General features: G+C 43.6%; 1 protein-coding gene across 3 annotated transcripts in view; it reads left to right on the forward strand.

Annotated features, from left to right (window-relative positions):
* METTL16 (methyltransferase 16, RNA N6-adenosine) overlaps window positions 1–17,636 on the forward strand; it is an 89,471-nt gene that overhangs the window by 36,408 nt on the left and 35,427 nt on the right. For 2 of the 3 annotated variants that reach the window (XM_058431097.1, XM_032138065.2), the window contains 3 exons: window positions 484–624; window positions 6,366–6,481; window positions 9,575–9,717. In XM_058431097.1, coding sequence (XP_058287080.1) covers window positions 484–624; window positions 6,366–6,481; window positions 9,575–9,717 — 400 coding nt within the window. Of the gene's footprint in view, window positions 1–483; window positions 625–3,603; window positions 3,697–6,365; window positions 6,482–9,574; window positions 9,718–17,636 lie in introns of all 3 variants that reach the window. The other variant, XM_058431096.1, reaches the window with a different exon arrangement.

A 17,636-nucleotide genomic window follows, 5' to 3' on the forward strand; every position in this document is an offset into this window, starting at 1 on the left:
CATTTTAGGTGAATTAGTCATGTATTCCTTGACCTCTGCTTGTGTGTTCTTCATTTTTTATACAACACACGGAAAAGGAGACCAGCAAGGTTTCGATCCTTTAGGAAGTTTGAGTCTAATTAGGAGGTAAGACTAACATACATGAATGACTAGGGAACCCAGTAGCCATAACATGTATGAAATCAGGTACCAGCTTGTGATTTCTCTACCAAAAAATACAAAAATTACAGAAAATACAAAAATCAGCCAGGCGTGGTGGCATGCACCTGTAGTCCCAGGTACTCGGGAGGCTGAGTGGGGAGAATCGCCTGAGCCCAGGAATTCGAGGCTGCAGTGAACCATGATCACACCACTGCACTGTAGCCTGGGCGACAGAGTGAGACCCTGTCTGCAAACAGAATTCTGAGAAGAATGGTGTTTTCATGATTATCGTAACCTTTCCCTCTGGTGTGTAGAATGTGTTTTGAATTTTTATTTTACTAGGCACAGGGGCATCCTGCATCTACCCCTTACTCGGAGCAACCTTGAATGGCTGGTATTTCCTCGCAACAGAAGTGGATGATATGTGTTTCAACTATGCAAAGAAAAATGTGGAACAGAATAACTTATCTGATCTCATAAAAGGTTAGTGCCGCAGAATGAGTACCTCCAAACTTTGTCTTCACTTGCCTTTTTAATTTAACACATTTCCTTTTTCTTTAATATGCAGACTTCGGTAATTTTAAAAAATCTGGCACTTTGTAATTGGGTTTGCTGTCTTGATACCAGAATTAACTCAGAAAGAAAATAGTAACTACAGTTGATCCTTATTATTTGTGGATTCTTTATTTGTGAATTTGCCTGTTTGCCGAAATTTATTTATCTGTTCATTTCTTTTAGTAGATTTTCTTGAATAAATGTTTCTTTATTCACTATAACCCCTTAGAAACATTTCCAGAGACTTTAAGTGGTGGTTTTTTGTTTGTTTGTTGAGTTTATTTTTTAGGGCATTTTTAGGTTCATAGCAAAAGGAAGTGGAAGGTTCAGAGATTCCCTGTATATCCCTGCCCCCACACACGCATAGCCTTCTCCATTATCAGCATCCCCCAACAGAGTGGGATATTTGTTACAGGTGATGAACCTGCTGGCACATCATTATCACGCACAGTTCATACTTTACATTATGGTTTCCTCTTGGTGGTGTACATTCCGTAGTTTTGGATGAATGAAGCTGACATGTGTCTCCCAGTATGGTATACACAGAATCGTTTCACTGCCCGGCTGTCTTCTGTGCCTCAACTGTCCATCTCTCACTGCCCCCAACCCCAGGAAACTACTGACCTTTTTACTGTCTCCATAGTTTTACATTTTCCAGAATGTCATATAATTGGAATCATACAGTATACAGACTTTTCAGATTGGCTTCTTCCACTTAGTGACATTTATTTAAGTTTCCTAATGTCTTTTTATAGTTTCATAGCTTTTTTTATTCTTCTAATTTATTTCTTTTCCGCTGCCTCTCTAATTACAGAAAGCTGATTTATTTTTAGCACATTTCATTTTGATATTCCATTATCTGGGTGTACCAGAGTTTCTCCATTCACCTATTGAAGGACATCTCGATTGCTTTCGAATTCTGGCAATTACAAATAAAGTGAGAAACATCTGTGCACAGCTTTTTCTGTGCATGTAAGTTTTTGACTCCTTTAGGTAAATACCAAGCAGTGTGCTTGCTGGATGGTACGGTAATAGTATGTTTAATTTTGTAAGAAACCACCAAACTGTCTTCCAGAGTACTGTTTTGCACTCCCACCAGCAATGGATGGAAGTTCCTGTTGCTCACATCCTTGCCAGCACTGGGTGTTGGGTGTTGTCAGTGTTCTGGATTTTGGCCATTCTAATAGGCGTGTAGTGGTATTTCATTATTTTAATTTGCATTTTCCTGATATTCACGTGGAGCATCTTTTCATGTGCTTATTTACCATCTGTATATCTTTTTTGGTGAGATGTCTGTTCAGGCCTTTTGTCCTTTTTTTTTTTTGAGACTTAGTTTTGCTCTTGTTCCCCAGGCTAGAGTGCAGTGGCATGATCTCGGCTTACTGCAACCTCTGCCTCCTGGGTTCAAGCGATTCTCCTGCTTCAGCCTCCCAAGTAGCTGAGATTATAGGCACCCGCCACCACGCCGAGCTAATTTTTGTATCTTTAGTAGAGATGGGGTTTCACCATGTTGCCCAGGCTGGTCTCAAACTCCTGTCCTCAAGTGATTCTCTTGTCTGGACCTCCTAGACCGTTGGAATGATAGACATGAGCCACTGCCCCCAGCCAAGCCCAGCTTATTGATCCCTTCTTATTTTTATTTTTTATTTTTTGAGATGGAGTCTCGCTGTGTCGCCCAGGCTGGAGTACAGTGGCGCGATCTCGGCTCACTGCAAGCTCCACCTCCCGGGTTCACACCATTCTCCTGCCTCACCTTCCGAGTAGCTGGGACTACAGGCGCCTGCCACCATGCTTGGCTAATTTTTTGTATTTTCAGTAGAAACGGGGTTTCACTGTGTTAGCCAGGATGGTCTCGATCTCCTGACCTCATGATCCGCCCGCCTCGGCCTCCCAAAGTGCTGGGATTACAGGTGTGAGATACTGCACCTGGCCATTGCTCCCTTCTTTTAAGGAATGATATACAGTACTTTTGGTATTATATCCAAAAAGTGCTGTAATCTCAGCATGCTGGGAGGCTGAGATGGGTAGATCCTTCAGGTCAGGAGTTCGAGACCAACCTGGCCTATATGATGAAACCCCATCTCTACTAAAAATACAAAAATTAGCCAGCGTAGTGGCGCATGCATGTAATCCCAGTAACTCAGGAGGCTGAGGAACAAGAATCAATTGAACCTGGGAGGGGGAGGTTGCAGTGAGCCGAGATCACGACACTGCACCCCAGCCTGGGAAACAGAGCAGGACTCTGTTATTTTCTAGGAGTTTTATAGTCTGGCATTTTGCATTTAGGTCTGAGATCTGTTTTGAGTTAAATTTTGTGAAGGATATAAGGTCTGTGTCTAGATTCATTTTATGCCTGTGGATGTCCAAGTGATGTTCCAGTATCAGTTCTTTTTTTTTTTTTTTTTTTTGAGACGGAGTCTCGCTCTGTCGCCCAGGCTGGAGTGCAGTGGCGTAGCTGGGACTACAGGCGCCCGCCACCACGCCTGGCTGATTTTTTTTTGTATTTTTAGTAGAGACGGGGTTTCACCGTGGTCTCGATCTCCTGACCTCGTGATGCGCCCGCCTCGGCCTCCCAAAGTGCTGGGATTACAAGCATGAGCCGCCGCGCCTGGCCTGCCTCTTCTCTTTCAATATTGTGTTGGCTATCCTGAGTCTTTTGCCTCTCCAAATAAACTTTACAATTAATTTATCCATAGCTAAAGTGTATGTATATATGTTTGTATGTATGAATATATTTACTTATTTAATTTTCGAGACAGGGTCTCACTGTCACCCAGGCTGGAGTATAGTGGCTCACTGTAGCCTCAGCCTCCTATGTTCAGGTAATCATCCAGCCTCAGCCTTGTGAGTAGCTGAGACTTCCAGTGTGTGCCACCACGCCTGGCTAATTTTTGTATTGTTTTGTAGAGATGGGGTCTTGCCATGTTGCCCAGGCTGGTCTTGAACTCCTGGGCTCGAGTGATTTTCTGGCCTCAGCCTCCCAAAGTGCTGGAGTTACAGGTATGAGCCACCGCCCCCAACTTAAAATTTATTTTTAACTTAAAATTGACATTCATGGTACTTTTGTGGTCATTCACAGACTAGTGCATAGTGGCAAATAATTGGAGTTGCCCCAGTGTGCATGTTCCCAGCTGAGGCTCAACAAGGCGATGCTCTGCCTTCTTAGTCCAGCTTCCATACTGTGAACCAAGCGTCCTTTTCTTGGTCTATTTAATACCACGTTTTGGGTTTTTTTTTTCTTTTGCATTTTTGTGCTTTCTCTTGGTGATTTTGCTGTTTAAAATAGTCCCTAAACATGGTGCTGAAAGGCTGTCTTGTGTTCCTCAGTGCAAAAAGGCTGTGATGTGCCTTACAGAGAAAACACATGTGTTAGATAAGCTTCCTTCAGACACAGTTGAAGTGCTGTTGGCCGTGAGTTCAGTGTTAGTGAATGAGTGATGTATATTCGATAAAGTGTCTTTGAACAGGAACACCATAAAACAACGTTGTGTGTCTATCAGTTGATGAAAATGTGAAGAGAGACCTGTAGGAACCTAACCCTGTATTTCCCCTGGGAATCAGCGGTTCAGTATTCACTCATTGACTGTTTGTGGCTACTTTGTAGAACATAACTAGCACAGATAATGAGAATTGACTATATATGAAGTAACTTAGTCACCAAGATTTTAAAAGGAAGGAAACTCTACTGTTGATTAACTATACCATGTTTTTAATTTCAGTACACAGTCCGGGTGCGGTGGCTCACACCTGTAATCCCAGCACTTTGGGAGGCTGAAGCAGATTGTCTGAGGTCAGGGGTTTGAGAACAGCCTGACCAACATGGTGAAACTCCATCTCTACTAAAAATACAAAAATTAGCGGGGCGTCGTGATGGGCATCTGTAATGCCAGCTACTTGGGAGGCTGAGGCAGGAGAATCGCTTGAACCTGGGAGGCAGAGGTTGTAGTGAGCGGAGATCGCGCCATTGCATTCTATCCTGGTCTACAGAATGAGACTGTGTCTCAAAAACAAGTAATAATTTCAGTACATAGAACTGTGCTAGAAATAGTCAAATCCCCTTGTGATTACTTTTTATTTTTGTGACCATTCTGTGTATAAAGCAGTGTTAATTTTTTTTCCGTGAAAGAGATTTTATGTCGCTTTATGAAAGAAGTAAGACTTTTCTTCATAGTATTGAACAATCTTTGTAAGGGGAGACATTAATATTATTAGTGCATTTGTTTTATTTCTCCATTGTTGTGTAACAAAGTATTCCAAAATCTAGGAGCCTATTTATTTATTTATTTATTTATTTATTTTTATTTTTCATTTTTTGAGATGGAGTCTTGCTGTGTCGCCCAGGCTGGAGTGCAGTGGCACAATCTGCTGCTCACTGCAACCTCTGTCTCCCAGGTTCAAGTGATTCTCCTGCCTCAGCCTCCCGAGTAGCTGGGAGTGTAGGTGCCTGCCACCACACCCGTCTAATTTTTGTAATTTTTTAGTAGAGACAGGGTTTCACCATGTTGGCTACGCAGGTCTCGAACTCCTGACCTCAAGTGATCCACCTGCCTCGGCCTCCCGAAGTGTTGGAATTATAGGCATGAGCCACCATGCCCGGCCCTAGGAGCCTTTAAAAAAACAAACAAACAAATAAAAACCATTTTTTTATTAGAGACAGGGTCTCACTCTGTCATCCAGGCCGGTGTGCCGTGGTGTGATCATGGCTTGCTGCAGCCTCAGCCTCCTGGGCTCAAGCAGTCTCTCACTTTAGCCTCCCAAGTAGCTAGAATTACAGGCTCGTACCACCATGCTCAGATAATTTTCTTATTTTTAAAATTTTTGTAGAGATAGGTTCTTGCTATGTTGCCCAGGTTAATCTGGAACTCTCAAGCAGTTCTCCCGTCTTGGCCTCCCAGAGCACTGGGATTACAGGCATGAACCATCACACTTGGCCCTAGCAACTTTAAACAATAAACATTTATCTCATAGTTCCTATGGGTCATAAATTTTGGCATGGCTTAGTCGAGTGGTTCTAGTTGAGACACTTGGATGCATTTGCAGTCAAGTTGTTGGCTAGAGCTACAGTCATCTGAAGGATGTACGGGTGGTAGAGATTTGTTTCCAAGATGGCTTACTCACGGCTCACTCACACGACTCTTGGAAGGAAACCCTAGTTCATAGCCATGTGGATCTCTCCATGAAGCTATTTGAGTGTCCTTAAAATGCAGCCCATACTCAAGGGGAGGGAAATTAAACTCCATCTCCTGAAGGGAGTACTGTCAAAGAGTTTGAGGACATACAGTCACACCTTACTCAACAGCACTTACTTAATAACAGAATGCATTCTGAGAAATGCATTGTTAGGTGATTTCATCGTAGTGTGTGCTCACACACACCTGAATGGTGTAGCCTACTACACACCTGGGCCTATATGTAATAGCCTGTGGCTCTTAGGCTATAACCTGAGCAGTATGTCACTGTACTGAATACTGAAGGCCATTTTAGCACAGTGGTATTTGTGTATCTAAGCATATCAAACATAGAAAAGGTACAGTAAAAATGTGGTATTATAATATTACGGGACCACCATCATATATGCAGTTGACCAAAGCATCATTATGCAGTGCATGATTATACTTTAAAACCACTGCAACATTAACATGAGTTCACAGTCCTGTTTTTTCTCCTAGTGGTGAAAGTGCCACAGAAGACACTCCTGATGGACGCTCTTAAAGAAGAATCGGAGATCATCTATGACTTTTGCATGTGCAACCCTCCCTTTTTTGCCAATCAATTGGAAGCCAAGGTAAAATGTCTTCTGCTTTAAAATAATTGAATATAGGCTGGGCATGGTGGCTCACACCTGTAATCCCTGCACTTTGGGAGGCCAAGGTGGGTGGATCATGAAGTCAGGAGTTTGAGACCAGTCTGGCCAACATGGTGAAACCCTATCTCTACTAAAGATACAAAAAATTAGCTGGGCGTCATGGCCCATGCCTGTAATCCCAGCTACTTGGGAGGCTGAGGCAGGAGAATCGCTTGAACCCGGGAGGCAGAGGTTGCAGTGAGCCAAGATTGCGCCATTGCACTCCAGCCCGGGCTACAGAGCAAGACTCTTATCTCAAAAAAAAAAAAAAAAAAAAATTCTAAATTTGCCTTATTTGCACAGATAAGAGCAAAGAAAACTTTTAAAAATTAACTTATTATTTTTTAAATTAATATATTTGAGATGAGGTCTCGCTGTGTTGCTCAAGCTGGTCTTGAACATCCAGACTCAAGCAGTCCCCCTCCCGTCAGCTCCCCTAGTAGCTGAGGCCATAGGCGTGTGCTGCAATGCCTGGCTTTTGAAAGCTGTGTACCAGTTAGGGGTCTTTTGGTTTGAAGTACTTTCGGCTCTCTGTATCTATAGGGCCTACACCTGTGGGTTCCGCATTGTGGATTCAGCCAACCACGCATTGAAAGCATTGGGAGGCTTGCACAGTGACTCACACTTGTAATCCCAGCACTTTGGGAGGCCGAGGTGGGTGGATAGCTTGAGCTCAGGAGTTCAAAACCAGCCTGGGCAATGTGGTGAAGGCCTGTCTCTACAAAAACTACAAAAAGAATTAGCCAGGCACTATGGCGTGTGCTTGTAGACCCAGCTACTTGGGAGGCTGAGGTGGGAGGAAGGCTTGAGCCCAGGACGTGCAGGTTGCATTGAGCCAGGATCGTGTCGCTGCACTCCAGCCTGGGTAACAGAGCAAGACCCTGTCTCAAAAAAAAAATATTTGGGGAAAAAAAGAAAACAATAAAAAATAACAATGTAACAATGAAAAATAATACAAAAATACAGTATCACTATTTTTACATAGCATTCACATTGTATAAGGTATTATAACTAATCTAGGAATTATTGAAAGTATATGAGATGATGTGGGCAGGTGAAATGCAAATCCTACCCCATGTGATAAAAGGGACTTGAGCTTCCTTGGATTTTGGTATCTAAGGCAGATCTTCTTCAGATACCGAGGGAGACCTGTACCTAAAAACCCAATTTAGATTGACTTAACGACAAAGAAAGTTCATTGGCTGACATATTTGAGAAACCCAGCAGTAGTTGGGATTTCATAATGATTTGATTAAGGTGTTGGCAGTATTAAGAGCTCTGTTTTTCTCTTGGCTGTGACTTGGTCTATGGTTGTTTTTGTTCATAAGCTGGTTTACTTGTGGTACAGCAATATTTAGAGGGTGGGAGGGTGAGGAGAGAGCTCTTTTCTTCCCTAAGCCATTGAACATTTGATTTTCTTTTCATTGGATCAACTTAGGTCATAGTCCACTCCTGGACTGAGCTTCTTGGCTTAGGAAGGAAATCAATGTTTTTACTGTTAAGTGGCTTTTTTTTTTTTTTTTTTGTGACAAGGGTCTTACTCTTGTCACCCAGGCTGGAGTGCAGTGGTGTGATCTCAGCTCACTGCAACCTCCACCTCCCAGGTTCAAGTGATTCTCGTGCCTCAGCCTCCTGAGTTGCTGGGACTCCTGGTGGACACCACTGGGCGTGGCTAATTTTTTTTGCATTTTTATTAGAGACAGGGTTTTACCATGTTGGCCAGTCTGGTCTCGAAATCCTGACCTCAAGTGATCTGCCCGCCTTGGCCTCCCCAGGTACTAGGATTACAGGCGTGAGCCACCGTGCCCAGCCTGATGTGTCTATTTTTTTTTTTTTTTTCTTTTTGAGACGGAGTCTTGCTCTGTTGCCTAGGCTGGAGTGCAGTGGTGTGATCTCGGGTCACTGCAACCTCTGCCTCCTGGGTTCAAGCGATTCTTCTGCCTCAGCCTCCTGAGTAGCTGGGATTACAGGCGTGAGCCACCATGCCCGGCTAATTTTTTGTATTTTTTTTTTTAGTAGAGATGGGGTTTCACTGTGTTAGCCAGGATGGTCTTGATCTCCTGACCTCGTGATCCGCCCGCCTCGGCCTCCCAAAGTGCTGGGATGACGGACGTGAGCCACCGTGCCCTGCCTGATCTATCTTTTTGATTATAGCCATCCTAGTGGGTATAAAGTGGTACCTCATTGTGGTTTTGATGAGGATTTCCCTGATGACTGATGATGCTGAGCATCTTTTCATGTGCTTATTGGCCATTTGCATATCTTCTTTGGAGAAGTGCTTATTCATATCCTTTGCTTATGTTTAAGTTGGTTTATTTTTCTCTTTATTATTAAGTTGTAAGCATTCTTTATATATCCTAAATACAAGTTCCTTATTAGATAGTGATTTGCAAACATTCCCTTCCTGTGGGTTGTCTTCTCACTTTCTTGATGGTGCCCTTTGCAGCTCAGAAGTTTTTAATTCAGATGAAGTCCAGTTTATCTGTTTTCTTTTGTTGCTTATGCTTTTGTTGTCATGTCTCAGAAACTGTTGCCTAATCCAAGGTCATGAAAATTTTTTCTTAGGTTTTCTTGTAAGAGTTTTATAGTTTTAGCTTTTACTTTTAGGTCTTTGATGAATTTTGAGTTAACTTTTCATATGGTATGAGGTAAGGGTGGATTAAATATTTAAATGTGAAAAGCAAAACGATGAAAATGCTAGGAAAAAACGTTTGTTTAATCTTTGGGTGGATTTTCTGTACAGGAAAAAAAAGCATAAAGAAAAAGTGACAGATTGGGCTTTATAAAAAGGTAAACAATTTTCATGTTTAACCACAAAAATGGAAAGGAAAAGACCTGGGAAGAAATAGTTGCAGAAGTAGCTGTTTGAAATAAAATATTTTAGTGGCTGTGATTTTAAAATCCTAAATCTAGCATACTATTTGGAAAGTAAAAATTGCAACTAAACATTCTAACTTAGAGATAGATTACATTCAAACTCGGTTCTTGGGGTGTACACATTTTTCACTAGGGTTTTTGGTTGTTGTTGTTCAGGGAGTAAACTCACGAAATCCTCGAAGACCTCCACCTAGTTCTGTTAATACAGGAGGTATCACAGAGATCATGGCAGAAGGAGGTGAATTGGAGTTTGTTAAAAGGATCATCCATGACAGTCTACAACTTAAAAAAAGATTAAGGTAAGTCTGTTTTTACAACATAGCGTCCATTTTTACAACATAGGAATATTTACCCCCTATGTAGTTCTCTTTTTTTTGGTGGGGGGACAGAGTCTTGCTCTTGTTGCCCAGGCTGGAGTGCAGTGGCGCGATCGCAGCTCACTGCAACCTCTGCCTCCTGGGTTCAAGCTTTTCTTGTGCCTCAGCCTCCCAAGTAGCTGGGATTACAGGCACCTGCCACCTTTAATTTTTGTATTTCTAGTAGAGACGGTGGGGGGTTTCACCATGTTGGCCAGGCTGGTCTGGAACTCCTAGCCTCAGGTGATCTGCCTGCCTCGACCTCCCAAAGTGCTGGAATTATAGGCATGAGCCTCCGTGCCCGGCCTCCCCTATGTAGTTCTAAAACAAACTATGTCACTCAGAGGAAAAGTAATCCTACTGGTCAGAAGAACAAGCAGATAAAGATTGCAGGCTGGGCGCGGTGGTTCATGCCTGTAATCCCAGCACTTTGGGAGGCCGAGGCGGGCAGATCAGAAGGTTAGGAGTTCAAGACCAGCCTGGCCAATATAGTGAAACCCTGTCTCTACAAAAAATATAAAAATGAGCTGGGTGTGGTGGTGGGTGCCTGTAGTCCCAGCTACTTGGGAGGCTGACACAGGAGAATTGCTTGAACCCAGGAGGCAGAGGTTGCAGTGAGCTGAGATCACGCCACTGCACTCCAGCCTGGGCGAGAGAGTAAGATTCCTTCTCCAAAAATAAAAATAAAAATAAAAATGCAGATTGCAAAGGTAGTGGCTCCTACAATCTGTGAAGACCGTGTTTCTGAAGATGTTCCATGCCTTTAATTGATTAGTGTTTACTGTAATCATGTATATTACATAGATAGGAAAGAGGAAAATACCATATGATTGTATTGCTCCCATTAGGATGGTCCTGTGGTGGAACAAAACTGATTCAAATATGGCTTTTGATTAGAAAACAGATGGGTTCAGTTCTGTCCCATGAACCAGAATAAATTTGTTGCCTTGTCCTTTCAGCAATTTAGGTTCTTGGAATCAGTCTCCCAAACAGTGACAGATGTGAGGACATTGAGCTGTCAAGAACTTAATGAAGGGAAACTGAGATCACTAACCAGTTGCAGAGGAGGGTTAAGGCCATTCCTTTTGAAAGCTAATTATTTTGGACAACACACCTGTCATTAAGCAACATAAGGTACTCAAAAAGAGCTATTTGTCTCGCTTGACTTCTCACCCTGCCACATGTTGTTGAAATGATGGATAATATGGTAGTTTAAAAATGAAAAGAGCTTTCAATCCAAGGATTTAGCTTTGGGACATAGGGAAGGTTTTATTTATTATTATTATTATGGTAAATACCCATAACAAAATTTACCATCTGTATTAGTCCATTCTCACACTGCTATAAAGAAATACCTGAGACTGAGTAATTTGTAAAGAAAAGAGGTTTAATTAGTTCACGGTTCCACAGGCTGTACAGGAAGCATGGCTGGGGCAGCCTCAGGAAACGTACAATCATGGCAGAAGGTGAAGGGAAGCAGGCGCATCATTATGTGGCCAGAGGAGGAGGAAGAGAGAGAAAAGGAGGAGGTGCTACACACTTAACCAGATCTAGTGAGATCTCACTCACTATCACCAAAACAGCAAGGGGAAATCTGCCCTCAGGATACAGTCACTTCCCAGCAGGCCCCCTCGCCAACACTAGAGATTACAGTTTGACATGAGATTTGGGCGGGGACACAAATCCAAACTGTATCACCATCTAAAACTTTAGAGTATAGTTTAGTAATGTGAAGTACATTCACATTGTTGCGCAAGCAGTCTCCAGAACTCTTCATTTTGCATAACTATAACTCTGTACTCGTTAAATACGTCCTCATTCTCTCCTTCCCTGAGCCCCTGGCAACCGTCATTCTGCTGTCTGTCTCTATGAACTTGACTACTCTAGGTACCTCATACAAATGGAATCATACAGTACTTGTCCTTTTATGACTGGCTTTTTTCACTTTTCATCATGTTCTCAAGGTTCTTCCATGATGCAGCATATTTCAGAATTTTCTTCCTTTTTAAGGCTGATATGCCACATTTCATTTATACATTCATCTGTTGATGGAGGATACTTAGGTTGCTTGTACCCTTTGGCTGTTGTGAATAATGCTATATGAATGTGGGTATATAAATATCTCCTGGAGACCCTGCTTTCATTTCTTTGAATGTAGACCTAGAAGGGAAATTCCTGGATAGGGAAGATTTTTTTCCTATATGATATTGTCCTCTTTTCCGTCTATGTAGTATGATGATTATAGGAAACAAAATCACTTAACGACATGAGAAGGCTGGGCACGGTGGCTCACACCTGTAATCCCAGCACTCTGGGAGACCGAAGTGGGTGGATCACCTGAGGTCAGGAGTTGGAGGCCAGCCTCGCCAACATGGTGAAACCCCGTCTCTAGTAAAAAATACAAAAAATTAGCCAGGCGTGGTGGCAGGCGCCTGTAATTCCAGCTACTCAGGAGGCTGAGGCAGGAGAACTGCTTGAACCTGGGAGGCAGAGGTTGCAGTGAACCAAGATTGTGCCACTGCACTCCAGCCTGGGTGACAGAGCGAGACTCCATCTAAAAAAAAAAAAAAAGACAGGAGAACATCCTCAGTAATGAAAACATCCTCAGAAACAGGGTCTTTGCAGGCTACAGGAGCTACTACCTTTTCAATCTTTGTTTATTCTTATTCTGTAAATCTTTCCTATCTCCCAAAGGTGGAAAGCTGCTTATTTTATTAAAGACCAATTCCAAAATCATCAAATATCCTGTTTTTTGTTTGTTTGTTTGTTTTTTGTTTTTTTGAGACAGAGTCTCACTCTGTCACCCAGGCTGGAGTGCACTAGGGTGATCTTGGCTCACTGCAACCTCTGTCCGCTTCCCAGGTTCAAACAATTCTCCTGCCTCAACTTCCCGAGTAGTTGGGACAACAGGCACGTGCCACCTCGCCTGGCTAAGTTTCTGTATTTTTTTTTAGTAGAGTTGGAGTTTCACCATGTTGGCCAGGCTGGTCTCGAAGTCTTGACCTCAAGTGATTCTCCCGTCTCAGCCTCCCAACATGCTGGGATTACAGGTGCGAGCCACCGCACCCAGTCTAGATTGACTTATTTAGACACATTAGACTATCTTGAAAAAGAAATAAACTAAAATTATACTGAGCATTGAGAAAAGTCTGAGAAAGTAAAGTAAACTTAAAGAAGGTAACAGCACTGAAATTCACAGAAAAGAGGTAACCAAGTCATGTGACCATTTCATTATGGCTTTTATTTTATTTTATTTTTTTTTGAGACTGAGTTTCACTCTTGTTGCCTAGGCTGGAGTGCAATGGCGTGATCTTGGCTCACCGCAACCTCTGCCTCCCAGGTTCAAATGATTCTCCTGCCTCAGCCTCCCGAGTAGCTGGGATTACAGGCATGTGCCACCACACCAGGCTAATTTTGTATTTTTAGTAGAGACGGGATTTCTCCGTGTTGGTCAGGCTGGTCTCGAACTCCCGACCTCAGGTGATCCACCCGCCTCGGCCTCCCAAAGTGCTGGGATTACAGGCGTGAGCCACCACACCCAATCCTCATTATGACTTTTGAGGGAACTAGAGCCAGCCAGGAAAATGGGGAACTGTAGGCGGGAAAATGGGGAACTGTAGGCGGCTCTTCTAGGCTACAATAATATTGGGGCTGTTTTTAGGAGGCTTTTAAACAGTACGTTTCTGTTATTTCCAAAGTCCCATTTGAACTACAAAAATACGTTTGAATAGAACACCATTCTAAGGGGTAGAAATTGACTCAGTATGTTCCTAGTCTGCTTATACTTGGCTCTGTGGCAGCCTGCAAATTGAATAAAGGGTGTAAATTTGCTAGGAAGGATAAAATGCAAGAGCCCATCCCAGCTCTGGAGAGCTGGCCATTTTGTGCTTGGTATCATGTATGGGAAACATTGCCCTGTGAGGATTTATTTAAAACAAGGTGCAACTGTCTTCTCTGTGAGGACTCAAGCAGTTTGAGAGTTTAGATGAAAGAAAGGAAGAAATGAAGTGATTTTTACTGAAAAGAAAATAGAACAGTGTTTCGTGAAAGGGTATTGCTTGCAAATATTGTTTCCAATCACATCCTACCATGATTACTTACATTTGTACAATTACCAGTTCGTGTCCCCATGCATACACACACACACACACACACACGTTTTTTGAGATGGATTTTTTGCTCTTGTTGCCCAGGCTGGAGTGCAATTCTGCAATCTCAGCTCACCGCAACCCCCGCCTCCTGGATTCAAGCGATTCTCCTGCCTCAGCCTCGAGTGTAGCTGGGATTACAGGCATGCGCCACCACGCCCGGCTGATTTTGTATTTTTAATAGAGACAGGATTTCTCCATGTTGGTCAGGCTGGTCTCGAACTCCTGACATCAGGTGATCTGCCTGCCTTGGCCTCCCAAAGTGCTGGGATTAAAGGCATGAGCCACTGTGCCCGGCCCCCATGCATATTTTTATAGTTGACATCATAATGTTTATACAACTGTGTGACTCACATTTCAGAATGCTCTGAAAATTGTGTATTTTGAAGCTCTAAAAAATAAGAGATTATAAACAAGTATGTTAACCCTACCATCTGTTTCTTATCCCTCTAGAATGTTTTTCTCCTTGTCCCTGAAGAAATGCAGGAACTAAGCAGAATTTGCAGCGTTATGGGGTGAAATAAGTTAAATGTGTTGGACTGACCTCAGGATGGCGCTTGTGATGCCTCGCCTCCCCTGGGAGGTTCATGTCTCACCTCTGTCATGCTCAGCAGCAGTTACAGTTTTGTTTTGTATCTTAAGGAATTTTGCAGCTGGAAAGACCTTGAGAGGTAAAGTTATCCAACCTCTTGGTTTACAGACTAGAAACTTAGAACTCAGATATCCTCATTCTAGTCCAGTGGTCTTTCCGCCACCCCTTGCAGCCTCTGCAGCTCTAGGCTGCAGTTGGACTCTGTGAAGAACCTTTCTGTCGTTGATGAAGATTTACAAGTGCTTGTCACCCTTACTTTGGCTTTTTGTGCCTGTGACTTGAGCTTACTTAATAGCTTTTTTTTCTCTCAAGTGACTCACCCAGCTGGGCACAATGGCTCACACCTGTAATCCCAACACTGGGAGGCTGGGTTGGTGGATCACTTGAGCCCAGGAGTTCAAGACCAGCCTGGGTCACAGGGTGACACCCCTTCTCTACAAATAGTACAAAAATTAGCTGGGTATGGTGGCACGTGCCTGTAGTCCCAGCTACTCGGGAGGCCGAGGTAGGAGGATCGCTTGAGCCCAGGAGGTCAAGTCTGCAGTAAGCTGAGATTGTACCACTGCACTCCAGCTTGAGTGACAGAGTGAGACCCTATCTCAAAAAAGAAAAAAAAAAGGGACTCACCCATTTAACCTTCTAGATAAATTACCAGACTTTATCAAACTCCTCATGGCCTGAATTGTGTGTGAGTGTGAATGAGTGTGTGTGTGTGTGTGTGTGTGTGTGTGTGTGTGTGTGTGTCAGAGTCTTGCTCTGTCACCCAGGCTGCAGTGAGGTGGAGTGATCTTGTCTCACTGCAACCTCTGCCTCCCAAGTTCAAGTGATTCTCCCATGTCAGCCTCCCAAGTTGCTGGGATTTCAAGTGTGTGCCCCCACACTCAGCTAATTTTTTATTTTTATTAGAGTCAGTGTTTCACCATGTTGCGTAGGCTGGTCTCGAACTCTTGAGCTCAAATGATCTGCCCGCCTTGGCCTCACAAAGTGCTGGGATTACAGGTGTGAGTCACCACACCCGGCCCTGAATTTTTTTTTTTAATTTCTTCTCCACACCATAATTTTGTATGTTTTGGATTCTCTCTTGTCATTGGTTACCAGTTCTATAACTGATGCCCTTTATGGCAATGATTTTAGGCTTTTCTTAGGAACCGGAGATCTGTATTCTACAAAGCACCAGCGTGTCCCCTGCCAGATGATGGATACTGCTTGGATTTGGATGTAATCCACGTATTTGGGGATGGGTAATAAATTTAATAATCTGGGCCTAGGCCTGGCACAGTGGCCCATACCTGTAATCCCAGCACTTTGGGAGGCTGAGGCAGGATGATCATTTGAGCTCAGGAGATTGAGACCAGCCTGGGCAACATAGCAAGACCCCATCTCTACAAAAAATTTAAAAATTAGCTGGGTATGGTTGCACATGCCTGTGGTCCCAGCTACCCAGGAGGCCAAGGTGGAAGAATTGCTTGAGCCTGGCAGGTTGAGGCTGCCATGAGCTGTGTTTATGCCACTGCACTCCAGCCTGGGTGACAGAGCAAGAGCCTGTCTCAAAAATTAATAATAATCTGGGCCTTTTGAATGTGATTCTTTGGTTTGAAATTTTGATTTATCATTGGTAAAATGTAATGATAGTAGCTATCTCGTAAAGTGGTTATAGAATTAAATGAATACGTATTTGACATAATAATAATAACAGTGGATATTAAATAGGGTGATTTTTAACTCTTTTTTTTTTTTTTGAGACAGAGTCTCGCTCTGTCATCCAGGCTGGAATGCAGTGCCACGATTTTAGCTCACTGCAACCTCTGCCTCCTAGGTTTAAGCAATTCTCCTGCCTCAGTCTCCCAAGTAGCTGATATGAAAGTCACGCGCCACCACGCCCAGCTAATTTTTGTATTTTTAGGAGAGATGGGGTTTCAGCATGTTGGCCAGGCTGGTCTCAAACTCCTGACCTCAGGTTATCCGCCCTCCTAGGCCTCCTAAAGTGCTGGGATTACAGGCGTGAGCCACCGCGCCCAGCCGACATTATTATTTTTATAATTTTGTTATCTCTTAAACAATATAACCACACTTACAGGAAATTAGAAAATGGAGAAAGCTGCTTTGGCATAAAAAAAAAAAAAAAGGCCGGGTGCAGTGGCTCACGCCTGTAATCTCAGCACTTTGGGAGGCCAAGGCGGGTGGATCATGAGGTCAGGAGATCGAGACCATCCTGGCTAACATGGGGAAACCCCGTGTCCACTAAAAATACAAAAAATTAGCCAGGTGTGGTGGCGGGCACCTGTAGTCCCAGCTACTTGGGAGGCTGAGGCAGGAGAATGGCATGGACCCGGGAGGCGAAGCTTGCAGTGAGCCGAGATTGTGCCACTACACTCCAGCCTGGGCGACAGAGCGAGACTCCATCTCGGGGAAAAAAAAAAAAGACACTGGGCTTGGTGGCTCACGTGAGCCTGTAATTAGAGCGCTTTGGGAGGCGGAGGTGGGTGGATTGCGTGAGATCAGGAGTTTGAGACCAGCCTGGCCAACATGGTGAAACCTTGTAACCCTGTCTCTACTAAAAATACAAAAATTAACTGGGCATGGTGGCATGTGCCTGTAATTCCAGCTACATGGGAGGCTGAGGCAGGAGAATCACTTACCTGGGAGATAGAAGGTTGCAGTGAGCTGAGATTGCGACAGTGTACTCCAGCCTAGGCAACAGAGCGAAACTATGTCTTAAAAATAAATAAATAAATAAATACAAAATAAGTAGCTTGACAGTCCGGGTATGGTAACTCGTGCCTGTAATCTCAGCACTTTGCAAGGCTGAGGCTGGAGGATGGCTTCAGGCCAGGAGTTCAAGACCAGCTTGGGCAACATAGCAAGACTGTGTCTACAAAAAATCAGCCTGGTGTGGTGGCGTGTTCCTGTAGTCCCAGCTACTTGTGAGGCTGAGGCCTGAGGATCACTGAAGTCCAGGAGATCAAGGCTGCAGTGAGCCATGATCACACCACTGCACTCCAACCGGGGCAACAGAACGAGACCCTGTCTCAGTCAGTCAGTCAGTAGCTAGTGAGCTTAACAACAGTCCATAATTAACTAATTCTTTGTTATTGGGCATTCAGAGTTTTTCTTGTTTTCAC

The sequence above is a fragment of the Hylobates moloch genome, unplaced genomic scaffold, assembly GCF_009828535.3.
Source record: "Hylobates moloch isolate HMO894 unplaced genomic scaffold, HMol_V3 SCAFFOLD_19, whole genome shotgun sequence".
Classification (NCBI taxonomy): Eukaryota; Metazoa; Chordata; class Mammalia; order Primates; family Hylobatidae; genus Hylobates; species Hylobates moloch.